This window comes from Zygotorulaspora mrakii, chromosome 7 (assembly GCF_013402915.1).
Source record: "Zygotorulaspora mrakii chromosome 7, complete sequence".
Classification (NCBI taxonomy): Eukaryota; Fungi; Ascomycota; class Saccharomycetes; order Saccharomycetales; family Saccharomycetaceae; genus Zygotorulaspora; species Zygotorulaspora mrakii.
In genome coordinates this window covers 97376-110947 of record NC_050725.1, presented here as the reverse complement: position 1 = coordinate 110947, position 13572 = coordinate 97376, and the positions used below count along the sequence as shown (strand labels likewise).

The 13572-nt window shown below is 40.4% G+C and overlaps 11 protein-coding genes across 11 annotated transcripts; 6 read left to right on the top strand and 5 right to left on the bottom strand.

The window, feature by feature from the left end:
* Positions 1-28: 28 nt before the first annotated feature.
* Positions 29-447, top strand: LSM7 (Sm-like protein LSM7; the record flags this gene model as incomplete). Its single annotated transcript, XM_037290013.1, has 2 exons — positions 29-40; positions 112-447. The coding sequence occupies 2 exons, from the start codon at positions 29-31 to the stop codon at positions 445-447; spliced, it is 348 nt and encodes a 115-aa protein (XP_037145908.1).
* Positions 448-927: 480 nt separating this feature from the next.
* FUR1 (uracil phosphoribosyltransferase) lies at positions 928-1578 on the top strand (the record flags this gene model as incomplete). The annotated part of the gene is made up of 1 exon (XM_037290012.1): positions 928-1578. The coding sequence occupies one exon, from the start codon at positions 928-930 to the stop codon at positions 1576-1578; it is 651 nt and encodes a 216-aa protein (XP_037145907.1).
* Positions 1579-1741: 163 nt separating this feature from the next.
* On the bottom strand, positions 1742-3574 carry HG535_0G00650 (uncharacterized protein; the record flags this gene model as incomplete). The annotated part of the gene is made up of 1 exon (XM_037290011.1): positions 1742-3574. One exon carries the CDS (start codon positions 3572-3574, stop codon positions 1742-1744), a length of 1833 nt encoding a protein of 610 aa, XP_037145906.1.
* Positions 3575-4055: 481 nt separating this feature from the next.
* HG535_0G00640 (uncharacterized protein) lies at positions 4056-4364 on the top strand (the record flags this gene model as incomplete). The annotated part of the gene is made up of 1 exon (XM_037290010.1): positions 4056-4364. One exon carries the CDS (start codon positions 4056-4058, stop codon positions 4362-4364), a length of 309 nt encoding a protein of 102 aa, XP_037145905.1.
* A 687-nt stretch (positions 4365-5051) lies between these two features.
* HG535_0G00630 (uncharacterized protein) lies at positions 5052-5153 on the top strand (the record flags this gene model as incomplete). Its single annotated transcript, XM_037290009.1, has 1 exon — positions 5052-5153. One exon carries the CDS (start codon positions 5052-5054, stop codon positions 5151-5153), a length of 102 nt encoding a protein of 33 aa, XP_037145904.1.
* A 434-nt stretch (positions 5154-5587) lies between these two features.
* HG535_0G00620 (uncharacterized protein) lies at positions 5588-7972 on the bottom strand (the record flags this gene model as incomplete). Its single annotated transcript, XM_037290008.1, has 1 exon — positions 5588-7972. One exon carries the CDS (start codon positions 7970-7972, stop codon positions 5588-5590), a length of 2385 nt encoding a protein of 794 aa, XP_037145903.1.
* Positions 7973-8769: 797 nt separating this feature from the next.
* On the bottom strand, positions 8770-9669 carry ASI2 (Asi2p; the record flags this gene model as incomplete). The annotated part of the gene is made up of 1 exon (XM_037290007.1): positions 8770-9669. The coding sequence occupies one exon, from the start codon at positions 9667-9669 to the stop codon at positions 8770-8772; it is 900 nt and encodes a 299-aa protein (XP_037145902.1).
* Positions 9670-9813: 144 nt separating this feature from the next.
* PGA1 (Pga1p) lies at positions 9814-10398 on the top strand (the record flags this gene model as incomplete). The annotated part of the gene is made up of 1 exon (XM_037290006.1): positions 9814-10398. One exon carries the CDS (start codon positions 9814-9816, stop codon positions 10396-10398), a length of 585 nt encoding a protein of 194 aa, XP_037145901.1.
* A 50-nt stretch (positions 10399-10448) lies between these two features.
* ECM14 (putative metallocarboxypeptidase) lies at positions 10449-11750 on the bottom strand (the record flags this gene model as incomplete). Its single annotated transcript, XM_037290005.1, has 1 exon — positions 10449-11750. The coding sequence occupies one exon, from the start codon at positions 11748-11750 to the stop codon at positions 10449-10451; it is 1302 nt and encodes a 433-aa protein (XP_037145900.1).
* Positions 11751-12176: 426 nt separating this feature from the next.
* Positions 12177-12548, top strand: HG535_0G00580 (endosulfine family protein; the record flags this gene model as incomplete). The annotated part of the gene is made up of 1 exon (XM_037290004.1): positions 12177-12548. One exon carries the CDS (start codon positions 12177-12179, stop codon positions 12546-12548), a length of 372 nt encoding a protein of 123 aa, XP_037145899.1.
* A 78-nt stretch (positions 12549-12626) lies between these two features.
* On the bottom strand, positions 12627-13484 carry HG535_0G00570 (uncharacterized protein; the record flags this gene model as incomplete). Its single annotated transcript, XM_037290003.1, has 1 exon — positions 12627-13484. One exon carries the CDS (start codon positions 13482-13484, stop codon positions 12627-12629), a length of 858 nt encoding a protein of 285 aa, XP_037145898.1.
* Positions 13485-13572: the final 88 nt, after the last annotated feature.

Sequence of the window (13572 nt, the reverse complement as noted above, 5' to 3'; positions counted from 1 at the left end):
AGCGCAAATTATCAAATAAGACTCCGCAATGAGTGATACCGTATGTTATGGCTGCTTGTAGCGTTCAATGACTTGTTTCATCTACTAACCACGACCGACCTCTACCTGCAGATTCAACCACAGATGCAACCACAACAGCAGCAGAAAAAGAAGTTTGAGGGTCCCAAAAGAGAAGCTATTCTGAACTTAGCCAAGTACAAAGATAGCAAAGTGTGTGTGAAACTCATGGGCGGTAGAATGGTAACTGGCGTGTTGAAGGGCTACGACCAAATTATGAATCTGGTGCTTGATGAGACCATGGAAAACCTGAGAGATCCAGAGGACCCTTCAGTTATACTGAAAGACAAGACGAGGAACCTGGGTCTGATCGTCATCAGAGGTACCGTACTTCTCTCCTTGAGACCGTGCGAAGGTTCGGAAATGATATATATTCAGGAATCAGAATGAGCATACAGACTCGAATTCCTGTAGTTGCTGTATAATATGTAAACCCTAATCGCCGTTCTTGTTCGAGCTGGAAACAGACGAAATTTGCGTTGAGGCAAGCGGAACCTGAATGAAGGTCGTGTCTAAGATAAAAGTTCAATCGCATTTTCCTGCTTGAACAGCCTTTGACATCTGCTCCTCGTTCCACAATCGGCGAAATCAGCTCCTTGATCAGCAGCCATCTACAACGCACTTCATCCATCATTATCAGCAAGTCCTTCTTCATTGGTAGCGCTGTGCTTTCAGTATGTGAAGTCTCTATTTCCGACGGCGAAGCTCGGCGATTTCCTCACGCACAAATTTTCTGTTCAGTACTCATCGCATTATATATAAAATGATCAAAGATGATAGAAAGTAAGAGATATTAAAAAGCTCTGGTAGTTAGTGTTACAGTCCAATTCTATCAGCAAACTATATAAGTGTGCATTTGGAACCATCAAGATGTCTTCGGAACCATTCAACAACGTTTACCTTCTACCACAAACTAATCAATTGATCGGTTTGTACACAATCATCAGAGATAAGAATACGACGAGACCAAATTTCATATTTTATGCGGACAGAATTATTAGGTTACTGGTGGAAGAAGGCTTGAATCACTTGCCGGTTCAAGATTTGACTATCGAGACTGACACGGCAGAGAAGTACGAAGGGTGCTCATTTATGGGTAAAATTTGCGGTGTGTCGATCGTTAGAGCTGGTGAATCAATGGAACAAGGTCTGAGAGATTGTTGCAGATCAGTTCGGATTGGTAAAATTTTAATCCAAAGGGACGAGGAGACAGCGCAACCAAAGTTGTTCTATGAGAAGCTTCCTGAAGATATCGCGAATAGATACGTTTTCTTGTTGGATCCCATGTTGGCCACGGGTGGTAGCGCAATGATGGCAACAGATGTTTTGATCAAGCGCGGGGTTAAACCTGAAAGAATCTACTTCTTGAATTTGATCTGTAGCAAAGAAGGTATCGACAATTACCGAGCTCAATTCCCCGATGTCAAGATTGTAACCGGTGCAATCGATAAAGGATTAGATAAGAACAAGTACCTTGTTCCTGGTTTGGGTGACTTTGGGGACAGATATTATTGTATATAAGGAGAGAGCGCGGACAGGCTGCTAGTGATAAAAAAATAACCGTTGTATGTATCTTCCCTATATAGATGAGATATAATGCACTAAAATACAGTTCTGATATATAGTTTAGCAGAGTTGGTCTCACGATGTCAATACAGTTTAGATTTTTAGTAAACGCAGCTACTCAAAAGCCTTCTGATCCATTGAAACCAGTAAATGACGACAATAGAAATATGCTGTAATACTTTTTCTTTGAAATTTCATTGCAGTGATTCCATGCCGATGTCAGTCTTCCATCAATACAGGAGCCACTCATGTAGAAATTGTCGGCGCCTGATCCATCAAACATATGGGCGAATGCATCCTGTAAAATTGTTAGTTTCAAGTCTTCGACAGATCCGTAGTCCTTATTGATATATTCTAACAACAACTGGTCATCTTTGACAAGTTCATTAATTTTCATGAGTGTTTGATCAAATGGGATTAGTATGGTTGGTACTTGTGTATATTTATCAAGAAAGAATAATGCGTTTGGAACAGCATCATCACCGAGATGGACCACTGAAGATCCTACCCAGGTATGAGTCTTCGATCTACATTCGGAAATTATCTTATGCATCTCTTTATAGATAGTAGGGCAGGGCTTGATACGATGTAGACCATGCCCCGTGGAAGCCAATTTGTATTGACTGCCATCGAACAAATCTGTATCAGCCATATACCAAAGACGCACCATCTCTCTTTGGATTAATGACCACAAGGTTAAGGACTGCTGAGCATAATGCCATTGCTTTTCATGATCATGTGTTAAACGTGCACCATCTCTACCATAATGAATGCCAATTGAGTATTTTTCAGCAATTTCTGGTTGACGAAAGAGTTCCAAACGTTCCAGCATCCTCATAATTGGTCTTCTATTCATGTTTATGTAGCCATTGTAATCACCGATTGAGTATAGAACTTGTCTAATATCCTCTTTAGAAAAATACTTGCTGCTATAACGTGAAGCTAAACGTTCAATCGCATTTTCCTTCTGCTTGATCAACCTGGTTATTTGAGTTCTCCCTTTTCCAACGGGTGAGATACTCGATGTCGCTATAAGTGTTTCTTTATCCTTCAATAGGCCTAAAGCTTTAGCACCATCTTCAGGCCTTGAATTCAAAAATGAATAAACCGTCTTGATCGGTTTATAAAGATGAAATTCCATATGCTCTTCGATTTGGGGCAGTCTTGAATCCATGACCATATAACAAAGTTTACCATAGGTATCCCTCATCCTTTCAGGGTTCATGATTTTATAACGTCTACCAATTTCAAATACATCTTGGAACCATTTAGCGTTGTCGCTGAAGTTTTTCATTTCCAAAAGTTTCTGGCCGATCTTCATATTAGAAGCAACAACTAATCCTGACAAAACCGAACAGATTTCCTTCAGTTGTTCAACAATTCTCTTCGGCTTCGACTTGTACGATAAAATATCAACTCTGTCTGTATATTCAGACACCTGCAAAGCTGCTTCTAAGAGCCTGAGTAAATGCCTTTCTTCAAATGTTAACCGCATTGGTATGAAAGATGCATTTCTATTGAGAATTGATAACAATTTGGTATCAATCGATGTTGGGTTGTCGTTCGCATTTACCGCTGATTCTTCATTTGCGGGGGACGCTTCGAAAGAGTTTATTTTATCATGCTTCGATTTTTGTTCTTGCTGACTGTCTGGCAATTCATTAGGGGCAGTGCCGTTCTCATGGTTATCACTATCGAGCTTGACATATTCGTGATTACGTCTTTTACCGCCCCTATGAATCATTTCAAAACATACTTGGCAGAAGTTTTCCTCGCAATCATTGCAAATTGTAGTGGTTGTCATATCCCTACATTCATTACATACACTAGGATCACGTTCTCCTTCACTCTCTGGTTCATTGCTTTCTTCAAAAACGGCTTCCTCATTCTCACTGTCTTCCACGTACTCGGAATCCAGAATTTCTTTTAACGATCTCTTGGAATCACTCATCTATTTCAATTGAATTTTATGACAGAGTGATAACCGCTACGGCCATTAAGAAGTGAAATTCTTGTTGATTTAAGATTTTCCAAAATCGCATTCATTTAATTTTTGTTCTTTTTTTCATCTTTTTCCCGAAGCTTTCAATTTAACATACAAGAGCACAGAGAAAAGACTTCGGGTGGTTAATCTGAAGGATGAAATAGATCGATTTGCCATATTCCGAAATCCTCATTGTTGATCCAATTGATAACCCAGAATTAGGAATTACGTATTGCAAGATTACCAGCTATTCAAAAAACTGTTTTTTTACAAAAACTGCCCAAACTGCCCAGTTGTCGCTACATCTGTTATTACTGTTTTATGTTGCAAGAGAGAATAACCAGAACATCTTAGTTCGCCGATCCATTGAGTTTCTATTACTGGGGCACTTTCACACGCTTTATATCCCTTGCCCCAATTATTTGTCATATCAGGTGGTGTCGTAGGAATGACAAAAATTGGCAGTCTTCATTTGAGTGTAAATAAAACAGTCCTGCGATATATTGCTTTAGTATTTGTTGTAGCCCTTCTACTAAATAAGATCATACCATTGGATTCTGTGATTAATGGTGAATTCAAGAATCGTATACGTCGTCACATGCGGTTGAGAGATTTACGTCATGATACTACTCTGACGGGGCCCATCATTTCCAAATTGGAGTTTGATGTCGACCCTGCCAATCCTTTCAGCGCAGTCAGGTTAATAATTTTTGTGGTACTATGTTTCATCTTTGTTCTGCCGTTTTGCCTTGATTAGTGGTGAGTATCACCGCTCAGGTTTAAAATAGCGTCTGAGTAGTGTTTTGAGGACTTCCTTCACCAGTTTTTCAGATGTGACTTCCGTACTTTCAATTGATTTCACTGGCACTTGCCTTCCTGGTGCTGTTTCCATCGTCCTGAACTGTCGAAGAACCTCATCTCAACAAACAGATTTGCTCTGCCCACATACACATAAATTGCCTTTACCAACTAATGAAAATAAAAATCAATGCAACCCCATAAAATATAGCATGTTAACGAGATGTAGTCAAGACTCAGCATTGTTTTATTCATATCTGATGCTTCCATATGATAGCACTTTACACATTGTAATTACCCGATTTGGTAATTACATGATAATTTGATGAAACTTAGAAATGATTAATGCCTATGCGATTTACCACAATATTGATCAAATTGTAAAGCCAGGTGACCTCAGGATTGTTTTATGCGTATTATTGTCAATCAAGAGGTGGCTTACTTTACCTTTTGAGGGCAGTTTGTTTAAAAGCGCCTCTTGGAACCAGATGGTATCAAAGATGTTAGAGAGAAAACATATAAAAGGTGCAGCGAAAGCCATTGAGTTCACAGATATTGATTTAACTTCTATTTTCACTACAGAATCAAAAAATTCAAACAAGAAGCTCATTATCTCCCTGTCCCATCCTTCAATTCACATCCAAAGATGCAACCAACTACCGTACAAGCTACCAAGAAAGACAACTCTGAAAAAAAAGATAATTACATGATAGGCCCATATTATTGTCCAATCTGTGTCATCTCCTGAATGCTTTGACCGGTCGAGACTCTAGCCGCACGACAAATATTGGTTTGCTAACGTTTTATTTCTCTCACTGTTTTATTTATTCATCAAGCTGGATCTTTGCAATACCCTTGACTTGAGTATGTTTGTTATTTTTTGTTCTCGACAACTATACCTTTACTACACATTTTTCGAGACTTTTTAGGATCAGTCTTACCTCTCCAAGTGTTGTGGTACCTTTTTATTGACTTTGTTTTATGGTATACAGTTAAGCTTAGAATTTTATACTATAATTATAACTTACAAAATTTTATACTATAATTATAATTTACAAAATTTTAAGATTAGAGTTAGTTTTACTCAACTTTATTTTGATATGAAAGAAAAAGTTAATATGCAATAAATAAATTTTCATAAAATCATTTAAGAGTATGGGTCGTGCATTGGTACCGATACTTTTAGGGCATTTCTTTCCAAGAGTCAAACATTTTTGTACCGGACTTCCAAAAGCCAGTAGGTCCCACAACAAACAATTTAAGGTAGTGATTTTTAGTTTGTTTATAATCAACATTTTCCCATGTTGGTTCGAATGCTAAATATTTCCGTTTTTGAAATTCTTGCAAACAGGTTCCTATTGGTATGGGCTTATTGCTTGTCTCAAAGGGAGGTGCTTTACTTGGACGACACACCAGCTTACCGATCCATCTATGTCCCTCAGATAGAGGTTTGATACATCTAAGAGAATCTCTTATGTACCGTCTTCGGGACATTTGTTTTATTGGCGGAGACCATTTCACCTCATCGCTGCCATATGGTGTGTTTGATAATGCACTTGTCGTGGAAGAGGCACGATTCCTATAACTTAATCTTGTCTCGTTTGTGTAAACGTAGTCATCATCACTATCATGAAAGATCCCTTCATCAGCATATATTGATCTACCTTGATCAAAGGAGTTCGCAGCATTTTGATTACCTCCCCCCTCCTCCTCATCATCCTCTTCGTCATCCTCTTCGTCATCATCGTCATCATCGTCATCATCATCATCATCTCCGTCGTGTTCCTCCTCTTCCTGTTCTGGCTCATCCTGTAGTACCCCGTTTCCAGCATGGCCGGCCGCGGCTGAAGATTTCTCCAATGGAATGGAGGCAGGATTCATTTCGGCTTCCTCTGCTTCGTTATGCTCACGCACAACCTCTCTGAATTCTTCCAATTCCTTGTGGTTAATATGAGCAGATCTTAGCTCGGGATAAATCACACCTGGTTTTGAAAACCCTTCACCGGGACTAGCAGGAAGTGAAATCGAAGCATTGGGATTTAGGTGATCGTTTGAATCAGGCAATGGTATTTCAATTGTCTTTGGAGGCTCTTTTCGAACTCCGATAGTCACTGACGGTTGAGAATCTTTATCAATTTCCTTATCTAAAGATGGGTACTCTTGGTCAGGTAGAGACTTTGTTCTCAGCACATTTTCTTCTTCTTCATCTTCCATCACACAATTTAATCCACTCTGTTGCCTGTAGAGTTTAGCAACAGCAGCTTTTTTCGGAGAGTTTAGCCTTCCGTCATTTTTTGCCTTGAAGAGACCTTTAAGTTTGGATTTGAAAGATAGAGCGGGCTGATGCTTAATGGTTACTGATTTGTTTGTGCCAGAGGATGCTGCCAAAGGTCCTTTGGACGTCTGAGAAGTTTGCGTCTTTCCAAAAAACTGCAGATGTCCAGAACTCGAGCTTCTGATGGGCCCCATTCTTGGAGGTGGCGAGTTCCTAGGAGAGCTATTGAGAGTTCCATGTGAACTCATTTTGCTCATCTGTATGAAACCTGTAGAATTGGATCTTCCCTGCGGGGTCGGACCGTTGGTAAAGGAAAATATTCCGTCTGCATCTCTTCTCCTCCGACGCCTTCTCCTCCGTGGGACTATACGATAATTAGGGTATTCTCGCAAAGTTAAATCCAGAGAAATTCCAATTCCCACTTGCAAATACATTGTCCACATTATCATGTCATCAACATGAGCGAAATTCAATAGGAACTGTTCGGACTCACAACGCATTCGTAGGACAAATGTTCTCTTAGTATAATCTGTTGGGATGCCCAGCTTTGCAAACTGTAAAGAGTAACTTTTGATTATCTTATCGTTGCTCAAACATTTCTTTTTGTTCTTTTTCAGATTAAAAGTTATACGCTCTTGATCGGCTTTATTGAATTGGTATGCATTTTTTGCCGTCAAAGAAAGAAAATGCGAATGGTTGTTATCCCTTGTATCACCATTGGAATAATGCTTTATTCCCGCGGTCAGACTTTCATCAATCTGATAAAAATTCAGTTGTGTAGAGTTAATTACCATAAGACAATTGCGCCAATTGCGCCCCGGCGATGTTTGGTAAGGCGATAACCATTCTAATTTCATTGAGACGACCGTAACTTCATCAACAGCTGATGTGTACCTAGGTAGAGCTTCTGTACACCCCTCTACGTTCTCATAGATTGGAAAGCGAATTCTACGATTAGGATTGCTTGCTTTGTATGTTGGTGGTAACGCAGGTGCTGGATCCACATACTTGAAGAAATCATTGCCCTCATCCGAAAAGCTTTGCGGCGTCTTTTCCATCGGCCTCTTTTTTGCCACCTTATTTTCTTGCAAAAGGGTCGCTGTATTAGTACTCGACTCTACATTGGGTACTACGTTCCGGTTTGTAAGTAAAGGATGCGAATGATCAGCACTATTATTACTCGACGTAGTTGCTTCTTCCCCCATGGATGTGGAAGAGCTGGACCCAGATGATTTCAATCTATCAATCTCCATAGAAGGAGGCTTCTCATTAACATGTACGCATGGAGACATGGAAAAAGGTAGCTGTACTAAATTCAACAGTCAACCTTACGATCCCAAATAACCCCCAAAAATCAGATGTTTGAAAAGTGAAAACTCGAAAGCGCTTCAACACTAACAATTTACCATCCAAAACTCCCACTAGCAATTTTTATTCGAGACTGTAACTTACCAGGACAGTTGTTGCAGCAAAATCGACAAGTCGAGAATTTTCGGAACGTCGCACAGTTAGGATAAATATCTTGGTTGCTTAACTATTTTACCCCTTTTAATTCGTTCTTCCTTGTGAACAACGTGTATATCTCAATAACCTTGCTAATACACTGATGTACAAACGCTATCTATATTCTTCCACTTCTCACTTTTCTAGTTCTCCAGACACCTTCTTTCTTGATCGGTTAGCGTTATTCGGCATAGGCTCCTTTTTTTGGCAGGCAGTTAGATTGCCGAAATATGCCAAGCCAGTCAGGAAAAAGATGATATATTTAATTTGAGATAGTTATTTAATGTTATGTGTTTTGTAAATCTTCATCAAGCTGTTCACATATTGATGTGAGAACCTCAAGAACCATTCTAAAAGTGTCCAATACGGATCAGAATAGTCGAAGTGAGACCAAGGTAGACCATGATGCATGCAGACGAGCAACAGAGGTCGAAAAACACGATGGACGAATATCTTCAGTCAGTTGCTAATCGATGGTTCGCTGCATTATCAACTTGCATTGAAATATGTCTATAACCTTGCGTGGCGCAACGCAGAAGTGGCAGAGAACAAGACCTAATTGATGGTGCGCCAGATGTAATTTAGGCTAAAATAATGCTGGCAAGGCTGCAGAGCTTTCAAGGCCCGCGGCCACCATTCGCTGAACATTCTTATACCTTCTTACTATTGTTACCACGAGACATATCGAAAAGAAGAATCCCGCCATCGTGAGATAAAGTGTACCTCCTATCCCATATGTCAGATATATGACGATGGATATTGATTTTACCGAAAATTCGTAGACTTCAAGCATGCGTTTTTGCATCCACTCTTTCCGTTGGCTTGTCAATAGTTTCTTGAATGCTGGCCAGCTGTAATATAGAACGATGTTGTGGAATTTATATAGCAGAGTTTGCTGACCATCCTTGAGCAGGAATGCATCATTCAAGGTGACAAAATTGGTGGCTGAGTGGTAGTACATCATTATATCCACGACAAAATCGTTATTGGATAATGTCATTGAACTAAAGCCAAATCGTATAATGTTGTATAGTGAGAAGGGAAAAAGAAATATCATGAAGGCATAATCGAGTACCAACAGATTTCTTACAAATGTGCGAAGATAGGGACGTCCTTGCACAAATAAAGGTTCTCTTCGTCTATTGGGATTGATATTTGCACTGCCATTTAGGTTTGCATCTCGATTTTGTGCTGAGGGAGACGTACTGCCACGTGTTGCAGGCGCCTGTTCAGTTACCGTGCTTGCCTGCCTATTCCTCCTGTTATACTGCACTTCATGCTCAATAGTTTCTAGCATTTCATTAAGAGCATCTCTTAGCTCTTCATTTTCGTCTTCTTGAGGTGGTTCCACCATCTCCTGTCTTGCACCCTCTGAAACTAAAAACCTCTCGTAGAGATGTCCGTCATCCCTTTCTTCATCAGTATAACCGGTATTATCAATATCATCTATCTGATCAGTGTCTTCATAGTGCCCGTCAGCCAGCATGGGAGAATGATACGAGGCTTATTTACTTTTGGCAACTTGATCTTCCTTCTTTTCACTTCGTGCGTATCTAGAAGTAATACAATTTCCCTTGTGATAATTTAAGAAATCGTATTCAGGCCGGAAAAGAAGCCGATCCAAAGAACTATGAGGCTTCCATTAGTGGCCCTTACATTGAATCTACTGATAGGTGCTGTATTAGGAAATACGGAGACTAAACTGCTTAGGACACAATCAAAGGCCTACCCACAGTGCGCAAGTGGTGAATCGCCGTATCGTATATCTTTGAAAGGCACGAATTACGCTAAGAAGACATTTCAGGTTCAACCCAATAAGCTAAAGAATTCAGAATTTAAACCCACCGTAATTGATATCGATGATATACAATGTGGCGAGTCATATTTGGTCAAGATATCATGGTCAGCGCTCTACCCGGTTTCCATCGAGCACGAAGTAATAACAGTCGTGTCAAATGGTAAGCATGAGAGTATTGATTCAGGTCATTATAATGCTGATACCTGTTTTCGATATTTCATTGAAGTTGCTGTGAGCAACGATTCGTATCCTTTGTTAAGCGCATCTGCTGAAGTGCCCATTAATGTTACCGTGGTAAATACAAAGTTTAACATACCTGTTGACCTTCTCGGAACGTTAATATATATAATTGCGTTAATGGTTGGCATAGTACTTTTAGACAAGAAATTCAATTTATATAGAATGCTGGCGACGTGATATATTAAAAGTTTTTGTAATTTTCTTCAAGGTATATCTCTATATAAAGTTCAGAGCTCGGGGTCTAATATAAAAGAGCAGAAATATCTTACAGCGGCATAAATCTCCTTACCCGTTGGTACGATGTGTTTTGGAGGTAACAGAAATCCTTTGTTACCGGTGTCTCTTAGTTTCAGTTGAAATGCCCAGTGAGCCCTGTGATGATACATGAAGTCCAGCGCCGAGCCAGCACCCATTCCAGGTATGATATCAGAACCACGATCCTTGCAAGAAGGTGTAACTTTATAATATTTACCAGATTTATTGCGAATGGCTTTAGCTAGACCATAGGAAAGCTCTAACAAATTTTCAAAATCCCTTGGAAGTGCGTCACACGAATAAGCATAAGGATACAATATCTCCTGAGAATAGGAATGAAAGTCGAGATATCCGTGTATCTTATAGGCACCTTTGGTAATGTTTAGATAGTGGTTTAAGGATAGAGCTTCAAGAGCTTCAAACGGCTTTTCACCACTATACTCCTCGCTGCAGGGAAACTCATCAGTCGGCTCCCAGTGGAAATCGAAAGAATGGTCGATATCGATGCCAGGACAACCAGGCATAATGGTCTCTTGACGATTTTTACGCCACAGCCTATCATGCATCCATGTATGAACGTAACCATCGGGATTGAAAACTGGGATAACTAGAAAGTCAAGGTGATCCAAATAGTACGTTTCCTTCTTAGAAACTCCGTACCTGGTCAATAGCTGATAAATGGTCCAGCAAACAGAGCTAACGCTAATCCATTCACGGGCGTGAATACCTCCATTGATAATGATAGTTTTCTTGTCGGGATTGGACTCGACATTGTTGGTTGATATATGCAGTGCCTTCATTTGTCTGCCTTCGTAAGTTTCGCCCACGAGTTCAATTGTGACCAAATCCGGATAGCTGCGCTCCAGTAGATCCAACCAAGTGTAGATGGTATCCAAGTCTCGAAACTCATGGAAGAAAAAGTCTGCAGAAGTTAATGCGTCAAATGATGTCTGCTCGGTGTCTGCTGCGTATCCCTGGTGTTTTTTTTCTGGATATGTATCCTCGATAACCCCATTTAAATCGTTAACCAGCACTTCACATCCTTCGAAGTCCCCGACGTTCTTCGGTAATCTAATGTCAATGAAATCTGCGTTTCGGGTCCAAATGTCAAAATCCTTGGTCAGCGGGCTCACCACATCTTTAATGACATTGCTCTTTTCTGAAGTATGAAACCTGCATACCTGGTAGCCCGAATAATCCCGTACATAGTCTGCTACTACAAAGCTAGTCAACGATATTGCACTAATTGCAACTCGCACGGCCGCCCCCCACATGGTTCACAGCGCCCTTGTTTCTGCCCTGGATTGAAAGGCTAACACCAAAAACAGGTTAACAATTTCTCAGGTCTTCAAACTAGCGTAAAATCCAACCTTGAAAAGCTGCAAAAGCGCCAAACACGGTTATCACTGATCTACTCTGCGAGATTATCACCTACATATCATACTATACTAACCATCCAAAGGGTCTTTTTATTCAAAACAGGCGAGCGTTTACAAAGCCGGGTAAAGTCAAGGTTCACTCCCCGATTAAAGGTATATGTTTTTAGTTAGAAGGCCGGATTCTAAAGTTGCTGAGAACGAAGCTCATAGAAGGGGTCAAACGTCTACACTTCACTTATTGGGTGTGTTGATTTCGGTTGAAAACGTGCAAACTGCAAAAAAGAGCTCGTGAAAGATATCTGCGTGTGCTTCTGAATCAGTATGAGTGATATATCCCCTACTAATAGCAGTGAAAACTTGAATAAAGCATCTCAAGAACAAAATGTTGATTTAACCAAACTGACGCCTCAGGAACTAAAACTTTACAAAATGTACGGCAGGCTGCCATCCAAGAAGGATTTGTTCAAGCACAAGATGCAGGAGAGGAAATACTTCGATAGCGGAGACTACGCACTCCGCAAAGCAGGTGTCATAGAATCCGAGACAACAAGTAATAACAATCTCCCGGTTACGAATCCAAGCGGTCTGAGAGAATCGATAATACGGAGAAGGATGAGTAGTAGTGCGGGCGATTCAGTTTCTAGGAAAGGGAGCATTTCAAGTGGGCCACCTCCGAGGTCGCCAAATAAATAAGTAAATAGCGTTGATATCAATAGAGGAATTCTATACTTTGAAACGACATTATGTAAAAGTGGCTCTAAAAGAGTACCATTAGGAAAACAAGTATCTGCCCACCTTACCGAAGAACAGCAGGCCCAAGAAATAGAAATCCATAAAATACAGTAATTGTGATTTATCTGTAACATCCCTGTAGCAGGTCGCACAGGTGATGAGCCCTAAAGAAGAGCAGCCAAGGAACATGGACGATGTTCCGTCAAAAAACAACCAAATGATAATGTTCAACAGACCCCATGCGCCGCCGGCTTGTAATGAGGAATTCCACTCAATTTTTCTAATTCCAAATGTAACACCTAGCATCGCATTGGCGCATTTCAAAACCGAGAACCATGAATTGCGTGTGCTCTTTATATTGAACAGGAAATCCATAAGTGGGATCGCAAGTCCGAACAAAACACCCTCCATAGCGTAAGTAGCCCAGTCTGGAAGCATCCCGCCGGTTAGGAGTTTTGAAACTTGAACACCAAAGATCAACGGTCTGGATGCAAAATCTGGATGCAATAGATGATTATCGTGCAGATGTCTCGATACTTCATGATATGCAATTCCTGAGATCGACAACACAAACAAAGCGAAAACAAAATGGATAACCTTGGCATAGAAGGACCTTGAATTTGCTTTGTTGGATCGAGGAATGAAGTTCAATGTGTCCTCATTGTCGTCTAATTGGCTCCCTCTTGATCTTCTCAGTTCTTCATACGCATTTGAATCTTGACTTCTCGTCACGTCCTCGTCATATATGGAATACAATTGCGGCCTGGTCAAATTGCTAATGGATTCAGTACTCTTCCCTGCGCGGAAACCAGAAGTGGATACGCCGTTCCCGTTTACTGCAGCAGTGCCGTTGGTACCATTGTGAGCATCACTGTTCTTACTCTTTTTTTTTGCCATTATCCAATTGTTCTAACGATTATTCAAAGAGAGCAGCTACTGATGATCTTAAGACGTTAAACTATCTCGTGAGAAACAGTGCAAGTGG